Below are 25,802 nucleotides of genomic sequence, written 5' to 3' on the forward strand. Positions count from 1 at the left end.
ACAGATAGCCCTTTTGACAATGTACCAAACTCCTAGCACAGTTTAACAGGGGTATTTATAATAAAGTCTATATGGATGGCTCCTCAGTACAATAAGATCAACGTAACCATGGTTTCGATAAAGCAAACTGTGGCTTTTTTTATTAGAAAGTCTTTACACATTTCGAAACAATAACTAACCGGTGTCATGACAATGAAATAAAAGATGAAATGGATACTAATCTAATATACTTAAACTACTTTAGTAGTTTAATAGTCAATTTTACAATAGTAGATTTTCATAAGGGATGGCTCACCTCTGTGTGCTGTCCTCTCCTATACAGCTCAGGTAGACTGAGTAAAGTGGAGTCTGACACCTCTTTGTCCATAATCCCAAACATAATGGGAGGGGCAGATGTGAAGAAGAGGTTGAAGAAAATCATGAGCCAGTAGTCAATCATGGCTGTGGCGGAGAAGCCACAGAAGAACTGATACCAGAACAGAAGGTTCACATATGCCTGAGACCAAACAGAACGTTAGTTGCACATTTCCTGTTAAAGTCAAAGTAAATAATGAAACAGAATGAACTTCATTTAAATTCTCCCAAAAGGAAATAAAGAAATGACATGCTGTAATGTACAGTTGTAGAGTAATTTAGCATTAAAATGTAGTTTATCATTCATTTCTTGATATGGCGGCCACAAAGTTGATTGATTTTTAATGAAACAGAGCTAACGGTGGATTTGACCATTTTCTAGAGAAATTTCTACTGGTATTTGCACATTGCACATGAACTAAGATGTTGTGGGTGGTTGCCAGGGCATTGATATTGTATGTAGTTGCTAAGATGTTCTTCTTGGCTTTTAGCATTTTAGCGCTTGCTAAAAAAAGAATATTTCCCCAAGTATAAATAACTTTTCTTGCTAAATCTATTGTCTACCAGGTGCAGGTCTGATCTCATAGAAAAGTAATATAGGACAATAGGAAGTAATAGGACTTCTCTTCAAGCTGCAACATTTCAGGTATTGTTGTTAATACTTTGGGTAGGGGTCTGTTTTAATGCATAACCTTGATGTTATGATGAAGTGTGTTTTTATGGTTTGGTTGCCAATTTGATACATACCACATTCTTGTAGAAGAAATAGATGACCATATTGGCCAGTCTTGAGTAGCACCAGTGTCCGTGAACCAGCAGCAGTCTCTGCAAGTGTTTGAAGCGAGTGATGGCGAAATCACTAGCCATAACTGCCTATAAAACATAACCATAACAGTTAACACAGCTGTCAAGTCAATAACATGAAGGTTTTATATAGATGGATATTTTCAGTGCTTTAACCTCTAAAACTCTGCCACCCATCAGTGGGTCCAATATTGCATAATCACATCCGTAAATTGCAGAGCACAAAACTAGACATACATGGTATCTTTTGAAAGCTTAGAACCTCAGCTTTCTTACCAGTGCCAATTTTCCATTTATGTTGCATAAAAGAACATAATAAGGTTTTAATATGTCTTTCCAAATCCCCTCTTACAAAACATAGATGAGTCATATAGGCTATCAACGGAATGCTCTCACACTCAAGAACATCACTGTATATTTCACCGATGTAAAACTTTAGAGTAATATACCATATAATAATTGTCAAATTATTGTCAAATTATCAAAAGTTTTCTTTATAATTTAGTCCAATGTATGTGGTTGGGGCACTCGTTTAAATTCATGCAAAAATTGCTCCAGAGATGAAGAGGTTAAAGGGATAGTTCACACAAAAATACAAATTCTGTCATGAATTACTCATTCTCTAGTTGTTCCAGACCTGTATACATTTCTTTGTTTGGTTGAACTCAGAGAAAGATATTTGGACGAATGCTTGTAACCAAACAATTCTTGGACCCCATTGACTACCATAGTATGGAAAAATGACAATGGTAGTCAAAAGTGCCCCAGAACTGTCTGTCCAACCCGGTCTCATGAATTGCGTATAAATAACACGCTATTGCATTATCGTGAAATACGTACGCCAAAGTTAGATTTTGCGTGCATATGATACGCCAATGTTTGCGTGCACCTCGCTGGAGAGCAGCCATTTTGAAACGTACATGAAGAGGAAACACTGAAATAATTAAAATAATACTGTTAGGTTTAGGGTTTGGGTTAGGGTAGAGGTTATAATATGCACGCACACGCACGCTAACATTAGGTTTAGGGTTTGGGTTAGGGGACAGGTTAATAAGACAAATTGCCGGTTAATATGCACGCGCGCTAAATTGGCGTATCATATGCACGCAAAAATAGGCGTATCATATGCACGCAAAATCTAACTTTGGCGTACGTATTTCACGATAATGCAACGCGCGTGTTATTTATACGCAATTCATGAGACTGGGCTCGTCTGTCCTACATCCTACATAAAAATACCTTCTTTTGTGTTTAACAAAAAATTATAAAGTATATTTTCCTACTATGGTAGTTAATGGGGTTTAATAACTTTTTGGTTGTAAGCATTCTTCCGAATATCTTTCTCTGTGTTCATCAGAACAAAGACATTTATACAGAACTACTCGAAGGTGAGTAAATGATGACAGAATTTTTATTTTTGGGTGAAATATCCCTTTAAATCTGCTGAGAAAATACTTCCCATTTGGATTCTGTAAGATTTAGACCAAAACACAAACCTGCATGCCTTCCTGTCCAGAAACTCCAATGCCGACATCTGCAGCCTGAATCATGTTCACATCATTGGCACCATCACCTGTTAGGCCACAAATCATTATACAGTATATCATTACACACCAGAAATTCCCTGCGGAGAAGTATTGTCACTGAAACACGAATGCCTTAATAAACCCCTCCCCCTCAAAACAGAGCTTTCATTACCTATGGCGAGGGTCATGACCCTCAGTTTGTGTCGTATCAGTTTAACCACGTCGCTCTTCTGAAGCGGAGTCACTCTGCAGCAAAGCACCGCCCGGCAGTGTTTGCAAAGCTCCACAAACTGGTCCACCAGTTCATCTGACATTGCCATGCTCAGGGTCGGCCCATCTATCACCAGCCCGATGCTGGGCTCCACCGATGACCCAGTAAATGTGGCGTTATGACCCCTGAACTGCGAATTCATTCCGGCGCTCCGTCTCGCCTCTCCCAGCGTGTCTTCTAACCTCATTTTACACACGGACTGCAATAATAAACAAGATATGGTTACAGTGTTTAGCTTATGAACATTAATTAGTTTAGTAGCTACTTTTAAATCCAGATTAAAAACACACCTGTTTAGCTGTGCATTTACAACCTGAGCACTGTACTGGTTTACATCAACTGCACTTCTATTTCTAATTTCTTTTTCTTTTGCTCTTATTCTTTTTATGTATACACTCACATTTTTAATCAATTTTATTGCTGTTTTATTGTCTCTTAAAATCTAAAGTATTTGTGATCTTAAATCATTTGCATGTTAAAAATACGTCTTATTTCTCTCTGTCATTTTATGTAAAGCACTTTGAATTGCCCTTGTGTATGAAATGTGCTATATAAATAAACTTGCCTTGCCTTGCCTTGCCTAGGTGAATGGGCTAATTAATATTCATGAGTTCACACATCTCCACACCACTGACATCACAACTCTCGCTTCAATATGTTGTGTTGCTGCTCCTTTAAATGTCTTCACGTGTCGGGTTTGTCAGTATATCTGGTTATGTCTAAATGACATTTTTCAGTTGTTGCCCATTTCACTATGTTACATAAAAGGCTTATGTTAACGTTTCCAAACACATTTCTATTTAGAGAACAAAAAAGATATGAAAGATGATGATAAATAATCCTGGGTCTTATGAAAGACCACAACAACAACAGATGCATAATTTAAGAAGAGCAATTTCATGAAATGTGTGTAAAACAATATACGGAAGACTTCTGGAAGGGATTTAATGCTGAAATGAAACTAGAACGGTTTCCTGCCCTCCTCAGAAGTGTGAAAATGGGATTACAGTGGAGCAATATGAGCCATTCAGAATGGTGAAAGCGCTTGTTTTCTCAGCACTCTAAAACACACACTCGAGCAGCCATAGAATGAAAAACAGCATATCTGACAAATCGTTGCAAATGCATTTTGGTTTGAATATGAGATGTAGAACTTTAGTCTTGGGGGGATGATACTGTGTTAACACTGAATCGCAAATGAGATCTTGACTGCTGTTGCCGTAGCTCAACTGGTAGAGCATTGCATTAGCAGTGCAAAGGTCATGGCTTCGATTCAACAAACACTCATACTGACAAAAATATCCCCTGAATGCACAGTAGATCGCTAAAAGTGCCTGCCAAATGCATTAATGTTAATGTTAATAGATCATTTGTTTCTCCAAGCCAGCAATGAAAATGGAAGAGAACATGGAGACCTCTGCTGTCTGACTGTCTGTTTGTCCGTCTGTCTGTCTAAAAAAATATTGTTGTTCATTCTCTCCTTTGCTTCCTCCAGCTTTAATCCTCCTAGTAGCATGGCCTTGTAAACTAACGGTACTGTTTAGCGTGTTGACAAAATGTTTATATGCTCTCCTAGTTGTAAGTCGCTTTGGATAAAAGCGTCTGCCAAATGAATAAATGTAAATGTAAGACAGCAATTAAATGTTTTCTCGTCAAATTTATCCAAAGCCAATCTGAACTACTTCCATGAAGCATAACAAAGAACCCCAATACATCTCTAACAACGAAACTACTGAGCAATACACATTTCTTCAGAAAAAGCCTCTCCACGCAATCCACAAAATTGCAATAATGTATTATTTAAGGAGAGCTGATGAACAGAAAATAGTTTGGCACCTTCTTCATTGTGGTGAAGGTGACAACCAGGTCTTCATTGTCTAGCAGCTTGCAGGAGTACGCGATGTTGATGGCTGTCTCGGCTTTGTCTCCTGTCAGAACCCACACCTGCATGCCAGCTCGTCTCAGAGCCTGGATGGATTCTGGAACGTTCTCTTGGAGGCGGTCCTCAATCCCTGTAGCCCCTGAGGGCACATGTAATAAAGCGATTTCAATTTTGGATGGTCAAGCGACATTTAAAGCATCACAAAACTGAACATTTTCCATAATTTTGCAGACACTTTTATCGAAAGCAACTTAGTTGAATAGTGAATTCAATTTATACATATACAGCTGAGGAAAAAAATAAGAGACTTTTTATTTTAAAATGTACTATTTGTAGGTATGTGTTTAGGTAAAATGATCATTTTTGTTTCATTCTGTAAACGACTAACAATATGTCTCCCAAATTTCAATGACAAATGTTGTTGCTTTTTTTGTTGCAGAAAATGAAAACAGAATCATTTTAAAGTAATATCAAATCAATATCAAAAGTCAATTCAACTTATTATTTATAATTTGTTATTTTTGGTGCATTGCTTATTAAAACGTATAAAATGAAGTTAAAATTGCTGAAAACAATTAAAGTGTACCAATCAGGTTACAGAAAGTAAATATACAAAAATATTATTGTGATTTCATTAAAACCAGTACAAAATATGAAGTATGCAATACATCAAGTATGAATGCAAACAATGCTGTGTAAGATCAATTTCACTCTTTATGTCCTGAAATGTGCCAAAATGCAATTCATAATGCAATGTGATGGCCACTATATCAATTTTTTAATGGTTTAGGTTACTGTATGAACTGACATAGGACTCATTTGGTAGCTCTCTTGAACGGTGAGCTTTAATGGGACATTTGTGTTGGCGTTTGCATACTTATGCAGTGTTTGATTCTGGTATAATATTATACTTTTTTATTATATTTTTTTATGTTTAAGTAATAAATAACTGTTAGTAATTGTATGTTAAGGGAACACAGTTTTTACCCAGCAGGCTGAAGTTGTTTTCTATGCAGTTTGCGCTGTCCATAAGACGCTCCTCTTTCTCATCAATGGCTGAAAGCGCCTCCTGTCTGATAGCAGACCAGGCCCTGTATTCGTCTTCGCCGATAACCTTGAGGAGAGAGATCTTGTCATAAGCGAGACAGTTTTGAAATGGACTCAGTGAGACAAAGTAATACATTAAAAGCAGAGCACTCACTGCTCTGAAACCGGTACCTTTTTGGCAAAACACAGCGTTCGTAATCCATCCTCGGCATACATGTCAAGGTCTTTCTGGGTTTTTACTGCAATTTGTTTATCCGGTTGTGACATGTCTGTGGAAAACAGTTTGGCTTTTGAGTTTCCTGTAATGCCGTACATTTTCCTGCCCACTTTATAATACATTACATAAAATAATAAACCAATTCTTTTCCATTTTAATTGAAATATGAACATAGGGAGTACATTTTTTGTAATTTAGTTTGAGCTGTCTACATTACTACTTTATCTAGTAATTTCTAACATTAAAACTCATGGCTGATTCCCAGGAGTTTACATAATTTTCCTTTTAAAAACAATAGCACAAACATTATTAAGTATTTGCATTACATTCTATGAATATTTGTGGTATATGGTCTTACTCAAAAACATTCCTTTCTATTCTGTTTGGTAAAATAAAAAACATCAGTCTTTCATAATGATTCTTACCTGAAAAAACATCCCTGAGTCTCTCCATGATGGCTGAATCAGCTCCTTTAGTGTACATGATGATTTCATTGGTGTCTGGGTGGCGAACTATTATAGACATCCTCCTCCGGGTGGAGTCAAAGGTCAACACATCCAGCACCTCAAACTTCATAAGCACATCGTTGGGTAACTTGACAGTCACGTGATGTGGAGTCCGTTCCACCATGGTGAATCCATAAGCCTTCGCTGCATGTATCAGTGCAGCCTCATCTGGGCTGTGTGCTTCATAACACACCTCTTCTGAATCCGCTGGACTGTGTTTTCCTTTATTTGATGTGACCTTTCTCGAGATGAAGTATGGATGATCTTCTGTGGTGTCTGAGACTCTGGGGATGTGCAGTATGTCGGGGTCATCATCATCTATGACAAATGGATCTGCGAGTTTTTCATCTGTACGTCTGGAGAACTTCATGCAGGTGAACACCTTCTGCACAGACCTCTTTCTGAACCAGTCCCGCATGGAAGAAAATGAACTTGATGAGTATGAGGAGTTTCGTCTTCCTGTGACCTGAAATATAATTTGTATTTATCTGCTTCACAGGAGCTACAGTATCTACAGAAAGCAATGGTAGCACACTGCTTGCTGCATACTATACAATATAAACTAAATACCATGTTTTTACAGTATATACTGCATACCATTTTTTTAGAGAAACTGGTTTAAAAAATTCAAATGGTAGCATGCTATATTGTTGTTTCATGACCTAGTTGTAATTTCAGAAAATTAACAAAAGAATATATTTTTTGCTATAAAGCCCCCTTTTTGTAGGGTGTATCGCTTTGCCCCCCCAAATAAAGACTTATGATCTTAAACATATAATTTTAATCAAACCAAAAACTTATTTAACTATACAATGTTGGAACATCAATTATTTGGGTTTGTGGTCTTATTTTGCTGACATTCGATTGCACAGAATGTATCATACATTTTTATATTTCATAAATTGCCACAAATGCCCCCCTGTATCCATCTTGGGGCCACCTAGGGGGTCAAGGCCCCCAGTTTGAGAACCACTGTTTTAGAGAGTGTTGGTAACCAAACAACATTGCCCCCCATTGGCATCCATTTTATGGACACAAAACCACTGAGACATTTCTCAAAATATCTTCTTTTGTGTTCCACAGAAAAAGTCGTATACAGGTTTTGAATGACATGAGGGTGAATAAATGATGACAATAAATGAAGAAATGTTTTCTTTTCGGGTGACGCATCTCTAAGTTGTCAGAAGGTTTTAGGTAGAGTTGCCAAATATGCGTAACAAAGCCCACCAGCCTATCAAAACCCAATGACCCCAGCCCAAATAACAAAACCCAAAACATGTCATACCTAAAATATGTTTTACAGTCACTGCACTAAACACAATTTCCTCTTAAAAATCATTGCATATTAGTAATCCTAAACATACTCAAAAAATTATATACTCATTAAATACAGTAATGTACATCTTACCTTAAGAATGCTAGCCGACGAACAAAATCTATTCACCTTTAACCCACAAAATAAAAAACAACCCTTGTGGAAAATTTTAAAAGTAGCCCAATTGCACGGGAATAGCGTGGACCTGGCAACCCTGGTTTTAGGTAATTGTGCTATGTTCCGGAATAAATCAGTTTTATTATACAGTTTCACATTCGAGTTGCAAATATTGAAACCGAGCCCATGTTCTTGCATATTGCTCTGAAATTCTAATAATCCACTTCTTCGGCAAACATTGTGACCGCCTCTCAAGTTCTGATAGACCCAGGGTGATACAATCATGCTCCATTGATAATCAACTTAATTAATGTTGACCCAATGTCTTTGAACGTCTCAGCGCTACAGGTCTGAGGCCAAATATAATTTCCACCCCGGACAAAGTGCTTTGCTCTGGGTCCTCAAAGGCAATTTGGGAAATTAGCGGCGACCAGCAGTGAAGGATTCTCGGCTACGCTAAACTTCTTTAAGACCGGACTCATTACAGATGTGTGGGGCGGACATGGGGGAGAGCGTTCGTCTAACTGATGGAAAATCTAATTGCCTGGACCAAGTGAGCCATTGCTGCTTGTCGAAGAATTAAAATAGAGTAATTATAAAATGTACCACTGGGCTGCTAACCACTAGTCAATGAAGAATTAGTCATGCAGGGGCAGTAATAAAATATCTTGGGGCAATGAGGGCGCAGCCACAGGTACTCAGCGGGCAAGAGGAATAATTTACATGGCGGGCTATTATTGTTATTATTTTGACGTGAGAGCAGTTTTTGCACTGTGAGTCATGTCGCGCGACCCTTTTGGGTCCAGCAAGGTCACTGCAGTCATGTGCACTTACCCTTTGTCTCTGGGATGTTACTGTAGAAACCACCACTGTGTTGCAGATGGCCAGGGACAGGAAGAAGTCCAGGTATGGCCCGGTCTGATGGTCCACTTCCAGCTTCAACTTCCAGTCTGGAACCACCACTGTTTCCTATTTTAGGAAACACGAACGGTCAGGTGTATAGCAAGCGATGCCATCATCCACTAAAACCATGCGGTATGTTTCCATCGGTGGAAAATGATAAGATCGTACGACGGCAAAAGGTGCAATGTCATATGACGACGTCGCGGGAGGCGAGACAATCTGTACAGTATCAGTAGTCCATGTTTAATGCACCCCAGCAGGCCCATATGTCAACAGATCGGAACAGAGCCGATCAGAGCCAACATTGCTGTGCTCTGAAATGACACCAAACTGCTTGGCCATCTGCAGGGCAGACCGGGAGCGTGCAGGAGAATGGAAGTAAGAAGGGGGACGAGACATTGATTTTCCCATTTTAGAGAACATATTTTCATATTTTCAGACACATGTCATATGTGCGATTAATTGGTGTCCAAACAACAAAATGCTCGTGTTCATAATGTTTTGTTTGATACTGAAATTATGTTAAATCGTTTTCGTATTTTACTTGAATTGAAAATTTCTGGTATGTATTTTAATTACAATGAAATAAATTATGTTTAATACATTCATTTTAGTCATTCTCCATTATTGTGGCAAACAGCTATTTTTAAATAACTGATCATTTTAGATTATTCATTAAATACCATCAAAACAGTCATCTTATTTATGTACAACATCGCAATATTGTAAAAACGTCCATTTAATTTAAGGTGAGCTTAGAAGAGGTATCACTTTCTGAAAGATCTTAAATAAAAAATCAGCCTGCAAACATATGAAAACATCTTGTGATCTATATCTCACCAGAGGACTGCTGAAGGCCATGTCACCTTGAGCACCTGCTGTGGCTTTGGATCTGCGCAGATTGGCAGCTGTGACTTGAGGGTTGGTGTGATTTTTGTCTTGTGTGTCCTGTAATTCATCCAGAGGGAAGAGTGGAGGAAGCTTTGTTTGCTGGTAGATTGTGACCTCCTCCTCTTCATTTGCCCCATTGAGAACCGCCAAGCGTGCAGCTGAAGTATACCAAAAATAATTGCATTCCTGATTATTTTCTTACTATTGCTAGCTACAACAATTAAAAGCTGAACAAAACTATAAAATAATACAAATATATTAAAAAAAAGAGTTTTGGGGTGGTTGCCTGTCCATTGCTATGTAAGTTCTGAGTGTTTTAGTGCATCGCCGTATAGTTGCTAGGTTATTCTGTGTTGTTGCTAGGGCACTTCTGGGTGATTGCTATGTGGTTGCTTACAGGCCAAATCAAACCCACTCAAGAGTATCTTCACTATTCACTATTATATTCTATAGTGTTTTTTGTCTGATTTATCAAGAGGTATCATGAGGATTGTATGTTTCATGACTGGGAAAAGTTACTACACACCTCCTCACAAACTGCGCTGTTTAAGGTTTCATTTCAGCCCAAAGCACAAACAAAAAAGTTTAGTGTACTTAATACACAGAAACACAGAGATAAACACAAAAACTGAGATGAACACAGAGGCAAACATAGACACAGAGATGAGCACAGAGACACAATGATGAACACACTGATAAACAGCCACTGAAATAAACACAGAGACAGAGATATATAGAGATAGAGACAAACAGAAACAGATAAGATATAAAAATAGAGACACAGAAATAAACAGAGATAGACACAGTAATAAGCACAAAAACAAGGATAAAACAAAGATGCAGAGATACACACAGCAACAGAGATGAACACATAGACACAGAGATAGTAACAGGGATGAACACATAGACACAGAGATAGAAACAGGGATGAACACAGAGACACAGAGATGAACACATACAGTACAAAAATGTGGAGATGATCACAGAAATAAACAGAGAAACAGACATGAACACAGAGACATGAAAAAAAAACACAGAAACAGAGATAAGAACAGGGATGTAGACAGAGACAGAGATGAACACATATATACATGGAAATGAGCACAGAAATAAACACAGAGAAACAGAGATGAACACAGAGACAAACACGGTCTGAGGTAAACACATACGGACAAAGAAGAACACAGAAACGGAGATAAACACAGAGATGAACACAGAGACACAGAGATAAAACAACCTGATCTCACAGGAATTCGTAACTATTTTACAAAGTGGCTTTTTCGTATGAAATCGTACGTTTAAGCCCCACCACTAACTCCGCTCTTAACCCTAACGTCACTGGAGAAGAACAAAGAGACAGCGATAAAGACAGAGACAAACACAGAGGTAAACACAACCAGAGAACACAGAGACACCGATATGAACACTCTCAACGCACCATTCTCAGCATGAGAGTACTCTGTCCCCATGATGGTGCATCGCCGGAACACCATCTTGTTTTGTGTGAGGGTCCCTGTCTTATCCGAGAAGACGTATTGGATCTGTCCCAGGTCCTCTGTGATGTTCAGAGAGCGACACTGGACCCGGGTGTCCAGCTCCTCATCATAGAGTTCAAGATCTTGAGTAATGAAGTAGATCTGCCCCATCTTCACCAGCTCAATTGACACATACAATGATACAGGAATCATGATCTAAAAGGTATAGATAGAGAGATAAAAAACTACAGTACAAAATAAATGCAGTGCAGAAATTGACAGATTGGACACCGGTACCTGCAGTAAGATAATCATTGTTAAGAACATGTAAAATCCTGCCAGCACTGAAGGGGTGTAATTGCCATTACTGTCAGGGACGATGTACGGGGGTTCGCTGTCAAACGTTTCCAACCAGATAGTGTGACCTGACATGGAGAGAGAGTCATATTTTATTCTTTCCACAGTCAAATACACGAATGACCTTGCCGTTGGCAGAACAGTTTTTTAATACAGATATTCCAATAAACCGTCCATGAGCTTAAACCAGAGATATAGAAAGACATTAATCATTGCCTTCATAAGATACTGGAGTATGAGTGAGCTATTCTGGGCATCTGTAGCGTGTCCTTCGCTCGCTTACGTCGTACGGAGCAAAAAGGGAACAAGAGAATTGTGTGAGATCGTAACGGCACTTCTTCTTTATCTTTGTAGACTGCTGTTAGATCTGCTCGTGTACTAAAGGAGCTCAGAGTAATGGAAAGCTTCATTTGTTTTGCGCGTGGAGTGAAAGTGTCATTCTGATGCTTGTACTGTACGCTGACGAACAGTAATATACTTTCTGCTCAGTTTGTAGTGTGTGAATTCAAGTGGGAGATGTCCCCTTCACTTTACCTAGAGCTGCTATCAAACACATGAAAAATAGAAGAACGACGCAGAAGAGAACATCCGTGTTCATCTTCCTCTCGATCTTGCTGCGTTTGCACCGGGGACCGCTGTTGTTTAACATGGATTTGGTCTCATGTCCTGCAATGAATAAATGATCATTTAAAAGCAAAACATTTGTAAAATAAAAATAACCATTTATAAGCTACAGTATGTTGTGTTTATAATTCATCAAGAAAAAGAATAGTGGGGTCATTCCTGTTACGCTGTACCTTTTGTAACTGAAAAGTGAATATGCTTGTGTTGTAATTTAAATGAATATGCTTGAAGCATGTAATTGGATATGGTTGTGTTGGAAAGGGTTTTTATACAAGAGTACATCAGAAAACACTCTGACTGGCCTTAGCCTCTTGATTTTTGTTCATTCCAATTGTTAATTCAATCGTACCAACTTACACTGTTTGCCCAATGAAAAGCAGCTTTTTGTTTCACTCACATTTATGAAAAAGCTAATAGATTTGGGTCATTCTCTGGAAATATTTGTATGCTACCAACAGCTCCAAGAGACCACTCCAAATAAAATGTAGTGTGTCTATACTACACCAGTTTCTGTTGAACTTGAATTTCAACAAAAGCAAAGTTTAGTAGTGACAACATAATCCAACAGCCATGTTAAAAATGGACAACATGAAAGCTGTGATTAAAAACCAGGGTTATTCCATATACATCAAATATGATTTTAATTCTTCTCAAATACATATCAAAATATTAGTATTTTGTTGTTTTAAAATGAATATGAACTTATTTTCTTTGCAGTAATCAAGATCTAAAAAACATAGCATTTTTTACCAGTTAGTTTACCTACAGTATTGTATGTCAAAATGTTTACACTTGCATTGGCCTTTAACATGCTCAATAATTCAACATTGTCAATAAAAAAATAATAAAATGAAAAAATAACTATTAAAATAGTTTTATTAAAAATTAACATTTATTTTTTATTTTTTGAGTTATCATTACTTAATCAAAACAACCCAACTGCAATTTGATTGATATTACTTGCAATGCACAGTAAAAAACCATGATTTTTTACAGGTTTCGTCTGTTTTTGGAAGTGAACTCTTCATATTTTAAATATTGTTTTACAAGTACAAGAATACTCTAACACTGTGAATCTAACAGTTATGACACAACATGTGTTTGGAAATAACAACCATGTCTGAAATATGTAAAGGTAAAAAAGGACAAACCTTACTGTATAAATTATAAATGAATGTATTGTGGGTTGTTTCAACCCATGGTTGGCTCAAATATGAACATTTTCGGGGTTACAGTAATTTAACCCAACGGTTGGGTTTGTCCCCCTTTTTACCCAAGCATGGGTTAGAAATAATCCTGTATTTTTTATAGTGTAGAGTATGAGTCATTTATTTGTTTTCTTAGAAGGTCTGATTTACACAGTCATATTAACCTATCCTACTTTTCTTCACTCTATCACTCTGCTGTTAACCCATGGTTGGGTAATAAATGAACCTGGGCTGTTTCAACCCAAAATACTGTGTTGTCTAACCCAGTGATTGATTCTGTCCAGCAGCACACTTTGCAGCAACTCAGCATTTTTAGAGTGTATGTAAATACAGAAACATGATCAATGTACATAAAGGTCGTAAATTGTAAGTACCTGCATACACCACTATCCCAGCAGCCTCATCTGTATTTCTCACCGTGCACCCGCGCAGCAGAAGACTATCAATGCCAAAGCCCGTTCTCCTCTTATCAGGTCTCTCCCTGTGACATCAAACACATCATCTCCCTCAGTCACCCAGACTAATTACCTCAGCATGTGTCACGTGAGCAACTCGTCTTTGAGGAGTGGAGTGGGATAAGGGCTTTAGAATACTTGGGAACATCAGAATCATCTCTCAACAGTGCGATAACCTAGTTAATATGGCTGCGACAGGACAAAAATGAGACTAAATCTGGTTTTCAGCCTCTTCCGTGCCTTGGAAGTGCAGAGGAAATTTGTGACAGTGATTTGAACAGTTTGTCGTTGTTAGCGGGTGACAAATGTGGCAGGCGAACAAATTCTGTTTAATGTTATGGATCTGAGAAAAGAATGAAGGCGCGGTGTATAGTGGTTAATCGCGCATGAAATTGTGTGTTTGAGATATTGAGATACTCACAAGTAACCTTTGAACAGGTTGAGGTTGTTGTTGGGGTTTTCACACACTACGGTACTGTCAAATGTTTGGGGTTGAAATGGTTCACCCTGCAAACACAAACAGTATGCGAGGTTTAGTCATTTCTAGTCACTTGTTTGGAAGTGGAGCAAACAGATCAGCTATGAAGAGTTAAATAAACACAGGTCTTATAGCATGTCAACACCATGCGTAAAGTGTCATTTATAAAAGAAACATTTTTAATCATATATCATCTATTAGCTCATTGTATTGCAGTTGCGGCTGCTATGGACAAAAATTCTACATAACATGCAAAGATACATTTTCAAATGTTGTGCGACAATGAATCTGGTGAATCATGTGGTTAAACATGGTGTTTTGTGTGGTAATTAGATTTGTATGAGAAGTACAGTACAGTATATGTACAGTACAGTTTATGGGAGTTGTTAGTTGTCAAATACAACCACGCTCTGGTTTCATTGTTCTGACTATTACAGGAAATTTGCTCTTGCACAATACTCAATACACAAGGAAGAGGTACAGTATGTGTTATAAATCTTAAAACCCGATTAAGGTAATGAATGAGTAAAAAGAATCATCATTCAGAAATGAAGATATAAAACATGGAAAATGAAATACTGTATGCACTGTATCCAACTTATTTTCTAATGTAGTATTTTTGACATCCAAAATAAGTAAATTTAATCTACTGTATGCATCCATTCTTTTTTAAGATTTGATGGCCCATTTATTAAGGCCAGGCTGAGAAAATGGTTTTATAGCTACATATTTGTTAACAAAGAATAGAGGAGCTTTATTTAGGATCTTCTCTTTTCTTACACTGCTATAAAGAATTTATTTTCTTTTTTTGTCTTGTTTTCCAGTACAAATGCATCTTAAATAAAGATGCGAAGTGCAGTAAAATGTCTTGTTTTCCGAAAATCATCTAAAATGATTCAAATTAAATCGATGCTTAAAATAAGAAAGACCTGTCAATGGGGTAAGAAAAAAAAAGTTCACCAAATTAAGTTGAAACTCCAGCACGTTTGTTTTTCTTACCCCATTTGCAGAAATGTTTTCCTTTTGCTTTATTTGGGCTTTAATTTTTTATTTTTAAATCTTGGGTCAATTTGCCTCTCAAGTCCTGAAAATGTGTCTTGATTAAAGAAGTTTTAGATATTTGCACCGGGAAACAAGACAGAAACAAGCATTATTTTGCAGTGTAAATGCAGTGCTTTCAAACTGGTATCAATATGATTTTAACAGTGGTGTAAAGTATTGGAGTAAATGTACTTAGTTACTTTACTTGAGTATCTTTTTGGCTACTTTGTAGTTGTACTGAGTATTAAAGATATTAGCAACTTTTACTCTCTACTTAACTACATTTTTGAACAAGTATATGTACTCTTTACTCCACTACATTTGTAATGACTAATGTAATTACACATTACATTTTGCATGACACCTATCTTATAATTAATATTGCCATTTACAGGGCAATGAAGGTACTACAATCTTGTGGATTTTGCTCTAACTTACAAAAACTTGTCAACATGGCTTCTTTATATGAATATGAGTGCAGTATCAGGTAGATGTCAATCGCTGGCGGTTTACACACGGTTAGCCCTTACCCGCTATTTCTACAGTAATATATTGGCAACACTGTTGCCAGCTAGTTACTGTAGGTCACACATCTACAAAAGCTCTTATTTTTAAAACTAACTCTTCCTAAATGTGCTCTAAACATGTTTGCTCAAAATTTGACCATATGGTGGGACTATTGCCATGAAGTGATGTAAACCAGTAAAAAGAATGTATAGTATTTCAATTTTCAAAAGTGCTCTCACACTATATAGACAAAATATTAACCTATAGAATGAGTCGGACACAGAGAAATGAACAATCCACATATGAATCTCAACAATGGTGACAATCAACTGAACAGCTTCATGCTGCAATGCATGCTGGGTACATAGTACAAAACTCATTCATGATTGTTTGTCACCATTGATGAGGTTTGTATGTCAAGTGTCTAACTGTGTCTCAATTGCAAAGAAAGATTTTCTGACAGAGATCTTTCCATTATAACATGTAATCACTTTACCAAACATATCTTAATAAATCTTAAATGCTATATTATTATTATTTAATGATTGAATTCTTTCAGATGTATCTTCAGTTACTAAGCAAACATAAAGTTGCGGTTCCTGTAAAGTCCCTTTCAGTGTTATTGTATAAGTGTACATTTTAAAGCTACAAGAAAGTCAAAGAGTCCAACCAAAGCAAACACTGATCGCCATAATGGTGACTTAAAACACAATTGAACCACTATGAACTAGAGTTCAATCTCAATAAGATCTTACACAGATGACAGAAATAAAGTGAAAGTGGTGTCTGTAATATGTGAAGATGTTATTGATGTTTGTGTTTAATTATCCTCTGGTGAAATCTTGACAGATTTATTGTGTTCATCTGTTATTTACACGTGTTCATCTAAGACTGTGTGACTTAAGTGCGTTAATAGATTCTTTATAATGTATCTTCAAACAGCCATTGCAGTAGTTTACTGTAAAACACCTACAGTAACTAGCAGGCAACAGTGTTGCCAATACAGTATATTACTGTAGAAATGGCAGGTAAGGGCTAACAGTGTATGTGAAATGAGGACATGACTGCAGCTGGCCATGAGGCCCAAACCAGCATGTCCAGTGCAAAAAGGCTTTGACTTTTTGATTTTACTTAACATTATTTTATTTATCCGTTATATTGAAGAGACCTTTTTGAAGGAGTTTGGTTTACTTATGAGCAGTTGAGCTTAAATGAGACTTGGGTGTTTGTAATAGACGTACAGTAGGTTATGATGTCGGCCATGATTTGTTGCAATTTTGAGGTGTTCAGTCTTATTATGATTTAAGAAAATAAATGCGATTGCTCTCCTCACGAATTGACTGTTTCTAGTTTTTCACTGACATGTCTTCTTAAGTGTTGAGGACTAGTGCTGCTTTGAGCCTACATTCAGTATGAGTAAAATACTCAAGTACTGTTCAAATCAGATACTCGAAGACTTTTACTCAAGTCGTTTTGAAATTGGTGACTTGTAACTTGTAATGGAGTAATTTTCACTGCAAGGTATCTGTACTTTTACTTAAGTATGGTTTTCAGGTACTCTTTACACCTCTGGATTTTAATAGATGTATGAAGACAGTGACAGCTAGTGTTCATCATATGGTCTTCTTACACTAATGAAATCAATGTAATGTAAACAACTATATTAAAGTATATTAAAATATATTATTAAGTATATTAGTGTACATACACTGAAAACTAACAAATTACATGATGTTAGATGTTTTACTTTAACGTGTGCTTGTGTTGTATTTCTTAATAAAAATGGCAGTTTGTTTGATATGTTGTTATGTAATGCAATGGCATACATTCATTTTTCATTTGATGCCAGTTCATTATTTATATTTGAGTATGTTTTAGTATTTACTTTTTAATGATTATTTGTTTGCAGATGCTCTTATCCAAAGTTGCATCCCAAAAGTGCATTCAAGTTACACATTTTAGTAAGTTGTCAGTTCCCAAATCATTTGATGGCATGATTTACTAACTGAGTTACAGGATCATTTTCTCCGCCATCAGCACAGAAAGACAGCATCCTTACCAGAGTAGAAAAGCCCGGCAACACCTTCCTCTGATTAAGGCTGGTCTCTCCGTCTAGGTTGGCTGTTTCCATGTGGCACACTCCATTAGGGTCAGACGTGTGCAGAAGCAGGATGTCAGCTGGGATGATCTGGTTAGAGAGCACTCTGACAAAATCTCCCACCCGAACGTCCTTCCATCTCCTCTCCACAAAGCACATCTGTTTCCTGGGAGAAGGTGAGAATTAATGTCTCATACGGCCCTCGTCACATGCAGGGTTTACGCTGTCTGTCTAGTACCCTACATATAAATGCACACTTGGACACAGTGGATGTGGATAGGAATACACAAACATGCATGAAAAACAAAAAATCTACGTATGAAAATTGAATGAATAAGTAGTAAGATGAAAAGAAATCGAAGACAGATTTGTCTCTGACTAATGTAAGTTTAATAATATGCTGTATATACTTACATTTTTTTAATTTTGCCTGACATTGACAGATTATACTGTAAACTGCTAGCTTTAAGATGCATACAATGTACATGTTGTGCCATAATAGCTGTGCTGCAATCGAACAAAACCATGAATGTGCATCTTTAAGCTGGTATGTCTTAATGTCAGTTGTTAATGTTGGAATGCATTCTAGACATGGAGTTTGCATGTCAGGTATGCAGTTCTATGTGCAGGACTGGCCCGGGAGGCTTTTCTTTCAGTATTCATCAAAATGTCATTACCACACCTAACACACAATGCACATGACAACAGAGTAAACAGAACCTTTTGTTGGATTCTCTTTAAATAGCTGTTACGTTACACAAAGTAGATGAATTTTGAGAACTTGAGCGTTTACGGGCATGTTCTGATCACAGAAAATCATGACAGTAACACCCCTTCCCCCAAATTCTCATTGCTGTTGACTTTTTACTTTTGAGATGTTATGCAATTTCTATTATTCTCAATAAATCTCAATGATTCTCATTTAATGCCCATGAGCATTAAATGAGAATCATTGAGATTCTAAAGCAGTACTCTTTAAAAGGAAGTAATAGAATTAATTTTTATTCTAAATTTCATCACAAAAAATTATACAGTAACACTACTTGTTCAAATCATTTTTTAGTTTAAGTTATATTATTTGCATTTTTATTCATCACAGAACTTATTGATTTATTTATTTATTCCTCAAGGCTATATTTGTCACAATGCAAAAATGGCTTTATTTACTTTACTGCAAAATATAACTAAATTGTTGACAAATAAACTGTAAATGTGTCCTAATATAAAAGCAATAAAATATTTTAAAATGATAAATAAAGTTTGTTTTCTTTTTTTTGCTATGTCACACAATACGGACACATGTACGTTATATTTGTCAATACCCAATTTCTTTCTTCAAAGGTCCAGTGTGCAATTTTTTGGTGGATCTATTGACAGAAATGCAATATAACATATGTCTTTCGAAGATTACATAAAGACATATTTTATGTTATTACATTACATTTATCAATTTAGCAGACGCTTTTATCCAAAGCGACTTACATAATGAAGCGTTACGTACCTTAGAATGATCTATCTACATACACCGCGGGTACCCTTGCATGGAATTCTCCATGTTGTTTCTACAGTAGCCCTAAACAGACAAACTGCTCTACAGAGCGCGTTTCCTAAATATGTTATCTCCTTCAGCAAAGATGCTAAAACGTGATGACATCTTATTCCAACCCAGTCTGTCTCACGGCAATTCGTGGCATAGACAGGAAATTTGGAATCTATTAATTCACGTTCATGGACACGAATATCCACCTTTTTTCGTGTCAGTGAACACGATCTATTTTTAATGTCACTCAAGCACGACTTTTTTTCATGTCAATCAGCACGACTTTCAATACACAGACTGCATGTGTATTTACATATATATATATTTATAAACTGATATCAAAAGAAGTCCTACGTATTTTAGGCTGTGGCTAACCAACACCTTACTTCACCCCAAACCCTAAAATCACAGCCGCAAAGGCGAATTTAGCTAAAAATCAGTGTTGCCAACTTTTGCAAGACAAATAAGCAACTGCAGCTCCAAAAACAAGCCCAAAACAAGCCCAACATTATTCATGATCATCAATGTAATTTATTATCAATTATTTATTATTAATGAACGAGCCTGGGTCATTTTAAACTGACACTACCCTGTTTGAAAAACACAAACATAAATTATTTTACAAAAATTAATTGCAAATCTCTGATGTGAGCAGTATAGGCCTGGAGAGATGGAAAATGAGAAATGACCACTTAACGTAGCTGTAACAGCCACACATTTATAATAAAGTAAAACTGAACTATATGCATTTGATGTATACTTTTTAAAATTATATTCTGCAATGATCAATACATTTATTTAATACAATAAAAATGTTTGATGTTTACCTTATAGCCTAATAAATAGGGTCATCCCTCCCTACCCCTTTGCTGCACCGTGATCAGATCTGAACGTTTCGTTCATTTTCACATTTCATTCTAATCGTGACAGATGTAATACATTTAGTTTAGTTGGTAGGGGAAAGGAGGCGGTGTGTTTGAGGACAAATGACGCTATTCACACGTGCTTAGGCTTGAATAACGCTGTGTAGCCAAGCGCAGATCTACACTTTTAACATGTTTAATGATGTAGCCCGGTTATAAAATGCTTTTTATCTTTAAGTGAATATTTCATCTGTTTAGTATATTTACCTCCGATTACCCAAAAGAGCGCCGATGATTGCGTGAAGAGACCACTGTAACATTCTTGGCTTCTCTATGTTGTTTTACGTGCTTAGATCTGTTGTGTGACCTCCTGCGTGACATCATAGTACCGCGAGAGTGATTCGACAGTAGACGTCTCTGTATGCTTTCAAATAGCTCTCGCAGTGCTGTGATGTTATGCTCTGCCGCATGTAGTACAAAAAGTCTGCCTTCGAGCAGACAGTGTTAATGGATTGAACAAAACAGCGACCATAGATGTAAAGAAACAAAGTTGCTTGTCAGGTTCAGAACAAGCAACCATATTTTTTAAAATAAGCCCAAAAACCCGCAACAAGTGATTTTTTAACGCGACTTGACAGAAAAAGAAGCCCAAGGTCGCGTATTATAAGCGGACTTGGCAACTATGCTAAAAATGCGAGTTTCATGAGGTGGCAAAACAATGATAAATGGCTCCCTAACCCCGCCTCTAAACCTAACGTCACAGGGGAAAAGTCAAATCATAACAAAACATACCAATGAGATCGTGGGAAATAGGAATTCACACGAATGAGCCAGCTTGTAAAATAGGTATGAATTCCCATCAGATTGCCTTGATATATATTTACACATATGAAAGATACCACGTATTAAAATACAATAGATTCAAAGTCGTGCTGTGTGACACGAAAAAAGTCGTTCTGACTGACAAGAAAAAAGGGGGAAATTCGTGTCAGCAAACACGAATTAATAGATAACAATTCGTGATAGTGTCACGAATTCCATTGAGACTGTGTTGCTTATTCCTGTGTCAGCCACCGTAGTGCTTCGAAAGGGAGGAGGAGGAGTGGAGTGAGCCGCTGGTTGCAATACGCCCTTTTCACATGACGTCACGCATCTTCCGTTCTGCCGCGAAGCAGTGTATCATTACTTCCGCTAGCACTCCAGTTCATAAGGTGGCGGTAATGCACCTATAAGCTGATTTGCCAACCGCCAGTAAAACTCAAGAAGAAGAAGTTACTTCCGCTAGCGCCTCAGAATGGAGTTTAACAAGTGGCTTGCACATCTGCCACAAATACGTCTAGATGATGTACAACGTCTTGCAGACAAATTTTCGCTAACGACAAGATCAAAGCTAGAGAAAGGATACAAATTCTTCATTAACAGTACCTGTTTGATTATGAAGGTAAGTGTTTTGTTTTCTTTTTGTGTTAGCGAAGGTGCTAGGATAAGTACTTGAATACGTGTTCTGTCAGTTTTTTTTCTCACTGTTGTTAAATTCCAGCGCGACGGCAAAACGGAAGTTCTTCTTCTTCTTCTTCTTCTTGTTTGTTGCAAGACGGATGTTATGATACACTGCTTTGCAAAAAGGCGGAAGTTAAGTGACGTCATTGTGAAAAGGGCGTATTCGCAACCTCACATCTAGATTCAGCGAAATTTCATTCACTGGACCTTTAGATGTTGGGTTAATACTATTTTATCTTGTTGACATGTTTCACCTTTGTTCCTACTTATGGCGTAAATTCATTTACAATATAATTCCCATTGTCAACTAAATGATTCCCATAAAAGCCTTGCTTTTCATTATGCTAACCAACAATAATTTCCGAGATATTTGCCTAGTGATGACAATTCTTTCCAGGTTTTGATGTGTTTTAGCATTGAAATGGCTGACAAAAGAGTATTGCTTCCCACCATCAGACAAGAATAATGCCGTTTTCTGCCAAGCGTGCATTTTTCTGAATGAAGTGTCTGATGTCTGTTTCAGATAGTGGTGTGAGATAAATCTCGCGAGCAGCGCTCCTGCAGAAGGACTCGACTATTTGCGGTCTGTGATTAGCGAGACGTCTATTTCTGGCGTTTATCTGTCAGTCAAAATGTGCGAGTGTGAAAAAATGATGATGTGAGAGACAAACACCTGCTCTTGAATCTCTTCACAGCATCCGGCTGCACGCTGAATTCAAGTCATGCTGTGACGTCCACGTCCGGCGTTTAAAGTGAAACGCGGCGGTGCCTTATGCATTTGTTTGCGTAACATATGGACACGCGCAGCGGGAAGTTTAGCATTATAATGAATAATTATCAATCATAATCACCGGTCCTGATGTGGGAGAGGATGTACTTATCACTGACAGTGTCTGTGTTACGAGAAAATCATCTGTAACATCTCAGTTATTCCGAAAAAAGAGTAGGCCTAAATGAAGAGCAAATTGGGAGAATTGCTAAAATCCTGAATGAGCATGCTGGACAGAATTTCCCTGTGGGTATTTTAAAGTGTCTCTAGTTTAATGTCCAAGGAACATGAAGGAGTGCCAAAGCAGAAATAACACCTAAGCTTTTATGAGAATTTCGTTGTGTCTTTTTGTTTTATGCAGCAGCACTGACAGGGGGATTGAAGTGAATGGCTCTCTTTTCAGATGTCAGGTGCCAGAGCAAACAGTTGACTGACACTGTATACAGGAGATTATATCGTGCTCTGGCAGAAGCAGATGTGCTGAAGTTGAACACGGTCAGCTTGACTCAACGCCGAAGTGAAGCGTTAGCCGTGCATCCCACTCACATTTCTGTGATGCTAATGCATGCCACAGGCAGGTGCGTCGGAACGGGGATAAAGTTTTGGGTGATACTGGGGCCACCTCCTCTTTCCCAACAGAGGGGACCCACGAGTGATCACCTGGCTGCACTTCTGTTTGATCAAGTGTGGCATTGTTTGTGACAGATGTATTTCCTAACGAAAGTTTGAGGGTAGTGTGTTCCATCGCAAGGATGAAGATCTATAAATAACTACTCGCTGCAATCCTTCTGACAATTCTTTCAGCATCCCTCCTCCACACCAACTGCCCCTTTTCTCTCCATACATATTGTATATCTACTTGATTATAGACAGCGAGCCAAACCGTTCTACGGTTTACTGGGGTCTTTTTATTAGTTGTTCTTGCTAAGGTAAGCATCTTGATAACTATTGCTTAGTGTATTCAAGATTAGGGATTTGAGTAAACCCTAAGCAGGCTATTAAACATTGTTGCACAACTTGTCCTGTACCGTTTGTACAACATACAAGAATGAGACCTCAAATCTCATATACTTATATCGGAGGAAGAACCGGTGCACAATTTCATAGAAACCTGGGGATCTTTTAAAGGTGCTGGGATTTTTTTGGAGAATCTATTGACAGAAATGCAATATAATACCCATAATGTCTGAAAGGGGTGGTGCAACGGTGTGTCATGCATTCTGACTTCTTTACACTGTTAAACGTGCTGTCTTCTCATGCTTTACATGGTCAACCTGTCAAAAAACGAGTTGGGCGTATTACGTAGTATTTCTGTGCTCGATACACTCCCCCAGCGATCGTACAGGTTTCGGAAAGTTTTTTTCAAACATATAAAACTGTTTGGTAACAATTTTTCTTAGTCCCTTATTGGACAATTTTCCCGGAAAAGCACACGGCACGCCCACGCGGCAGCAAGGAGAGCAAAAGAAGGAGCATGCACAGACGTCACTTTCACTTGTGTGCAGGAGAGAGAGAGAGAGAGCATACGCTCGCGAAGTTCAGGTGTTTGTTTGTTCACTGCATTTGGGTCATGTATGTTATATAAACGGTGGATATAACGCTGGATTTGGAGATCGTTTGAAACTGATATATGGAGCCGTCCCAGCGCTAAAAGATGCCGGACATGAACCGCATGCGGTGAGTGAAACTGATGTCTGTGTTTTGTTGGCAATGGGTGCGCACGTGCTTTAGTTCAGCCTTCCGCCACCTCCCCCCCCCACCCCGCACGCGCCATATGATTTTGGAAAAAATCGTACAGCTGTATCTATCTTTTATAAATGTGATCAAACTAAATACTCTTCGAAGATACGAAGTATGCAGTACTACTCTATAGGTACTCAAGATTAATATGAGATTGGCAGAAACCGCTTAGGGCCGCTTTAAGAGGTGTATAAAGACCTTGAAGCGTTATGTTTTTTTACCTTAGAATGAGCGGTAACACTTTATAATAGCCTACTGTTTCGTGCAGGAACTAATGCAGAACAAATGTTAGTGCTGCATTAACACTGTAGTCATTACTGATAACTAATAAGCAAGAAAGATTAACTAATCAGTAGGTAACAGCATCCAGATGTTTAAGGTAATTAACAATTAGTTACTTATTACTTATTTAATAGTCACTAATAACAACTAAATGCTGTATGTCTCCTGCAGAACTATACAATAAGACTAATTTAAAATAATTATCTATTAACTACTCATTAACAGCTGCTAAAAATAATTATGTCAATAAACCAGTTATATATAATCTTGATTACTATTAAAAATAAAATTTTATCCAATTTTGTTTACTTTCAGTGAACTTAATTATTTTCTATCACCAAACTAACATCAAGATTTTATTTTTCATATCAATCATATCAATGAATAAATCTAATGAATCTTTATCCTTTTTTCTATTTTATTTATTTAAAAGGAAAGAAACTTCAGAAATACACCTCCTAATCACTGCATCACTAGCCAATTTACCTCAAACATATCTGACATATCTCTCCTTGTTGCTTATTATGAGTCTGGTGGACAATAGCTGAAGAGTTGTGTTTTCATTATTAGCTATTAAGAAATTCTTGGTAACCCATTAGTAATTATTAAAAAAAATAGTATTTCTCTGTTCTTACTGAATTTATTCTGTGAAAATCGTAGTAACTTTTTAGTAATTACTCAGGTCCTACCACATCAGTAGTAATTACTTATGATCCGGAACAGTATTATAAAGTGAAAAACATGGTAACTTTTAAGTAATTACTCAGGTCTTACCACATCAGTATTAACGGGGTCATATAACACGGCTACATCGATTATTATTGTTTGTTTTAGATGTACTGTAATGCAATGTGTATACACGATTTAAGGTTAAAAACACTGTATTTTCCACATACCGTGCATGTTTGTATCTCGTCTTTGCCCCGCCTCTCTGAAACGCACAGATTTTTAACAAAGCTCATTGCTCTGAAAAGCGAGGTGTGCTATGATTGGCCGGTTAACCAGTGCATAGTGATTGGTGGAATACTGCAA

General features: G+C 37.4%; 1 protein-coding gene across 1 annotated transcript in view; it reads right to left on the minus strand.

Annotated features, from left to right (window-relative positions):
• Positions 1-25,802, minus strand: part of atp10b (ATPase phospholipid transporting 10B) — a 34,940-nt gene that overhangs the window by 3,850 nt on the left and 5,288 nt on the right. The window contains exons 2-17 of the mRNA XM_057349711.1: positions 18,038-18,242; positions 14,374-14,459; positions 13,872-13,978; positions 12,200-12,331; positions 11,606-11,733; positions 11,272-11,524; positions 9,783-9,991; positions 8,874-9,008; positions 6,527-7,073; positions 6,056-6,153; positions 5,825-5,951; positions 4,792-4,976; positions 2,857-3,154; positions 2,655-2,731; positions 1,102-1,227; positions 296-496 (exon numbers count right to left, since the gene is read on the minus strand). Of these exons, the coding sequence (XP_057205694.1) occupies positions 296-496; positions 1,102-1,227; positions 2,655-2,731; positions 2,857-3,154; positions 4,792-4,976; positions 5,825-5,951; positions 6,056-6,153; positions 6,527-7,073; positions 8,874-9,008; positions 9,783-9,991; positions 11,272-11,524; positions 11,606-11,733; positions 12,200-12,331; positions 13,872-13,978; positions 14,374-14,459; positions 18,038-18,242 (2,914 nt within the window). The remainder of the gene's footprint in view (positions 1-295; positions 497-1,101; positions 1,228-2,654; positions 2,732-2,856; positions 3,155-4,791; positions 4,977-5,824; positions 5,952-6,055; positions 6,154-6,526; positions 7,074-8,873; positions 9,009-9,782; positions 9,992-11,271; positions 11,525-11,605; positions 11,734-12,199; positions 12,332-13,871; positions 13,979-14,373; positions 14,460-18,037; positions 18,243-25,802) is intronic.

Source organism: Triplophysa rosa, linkage group LG13, assembly GCF_024868665.1.
Source record: "Triplophysa rosa linkage group LG13, Trosa_1v2, whole genome shotgun sequence".
Classification (NCBI taxonomy): domain Eukaryota; kingdom Metazoa; phylum Chordata; class Actinopteri; order Cypriniformes; family Nemacheilidae; genus Triplophysa; species Triplophysa rosa.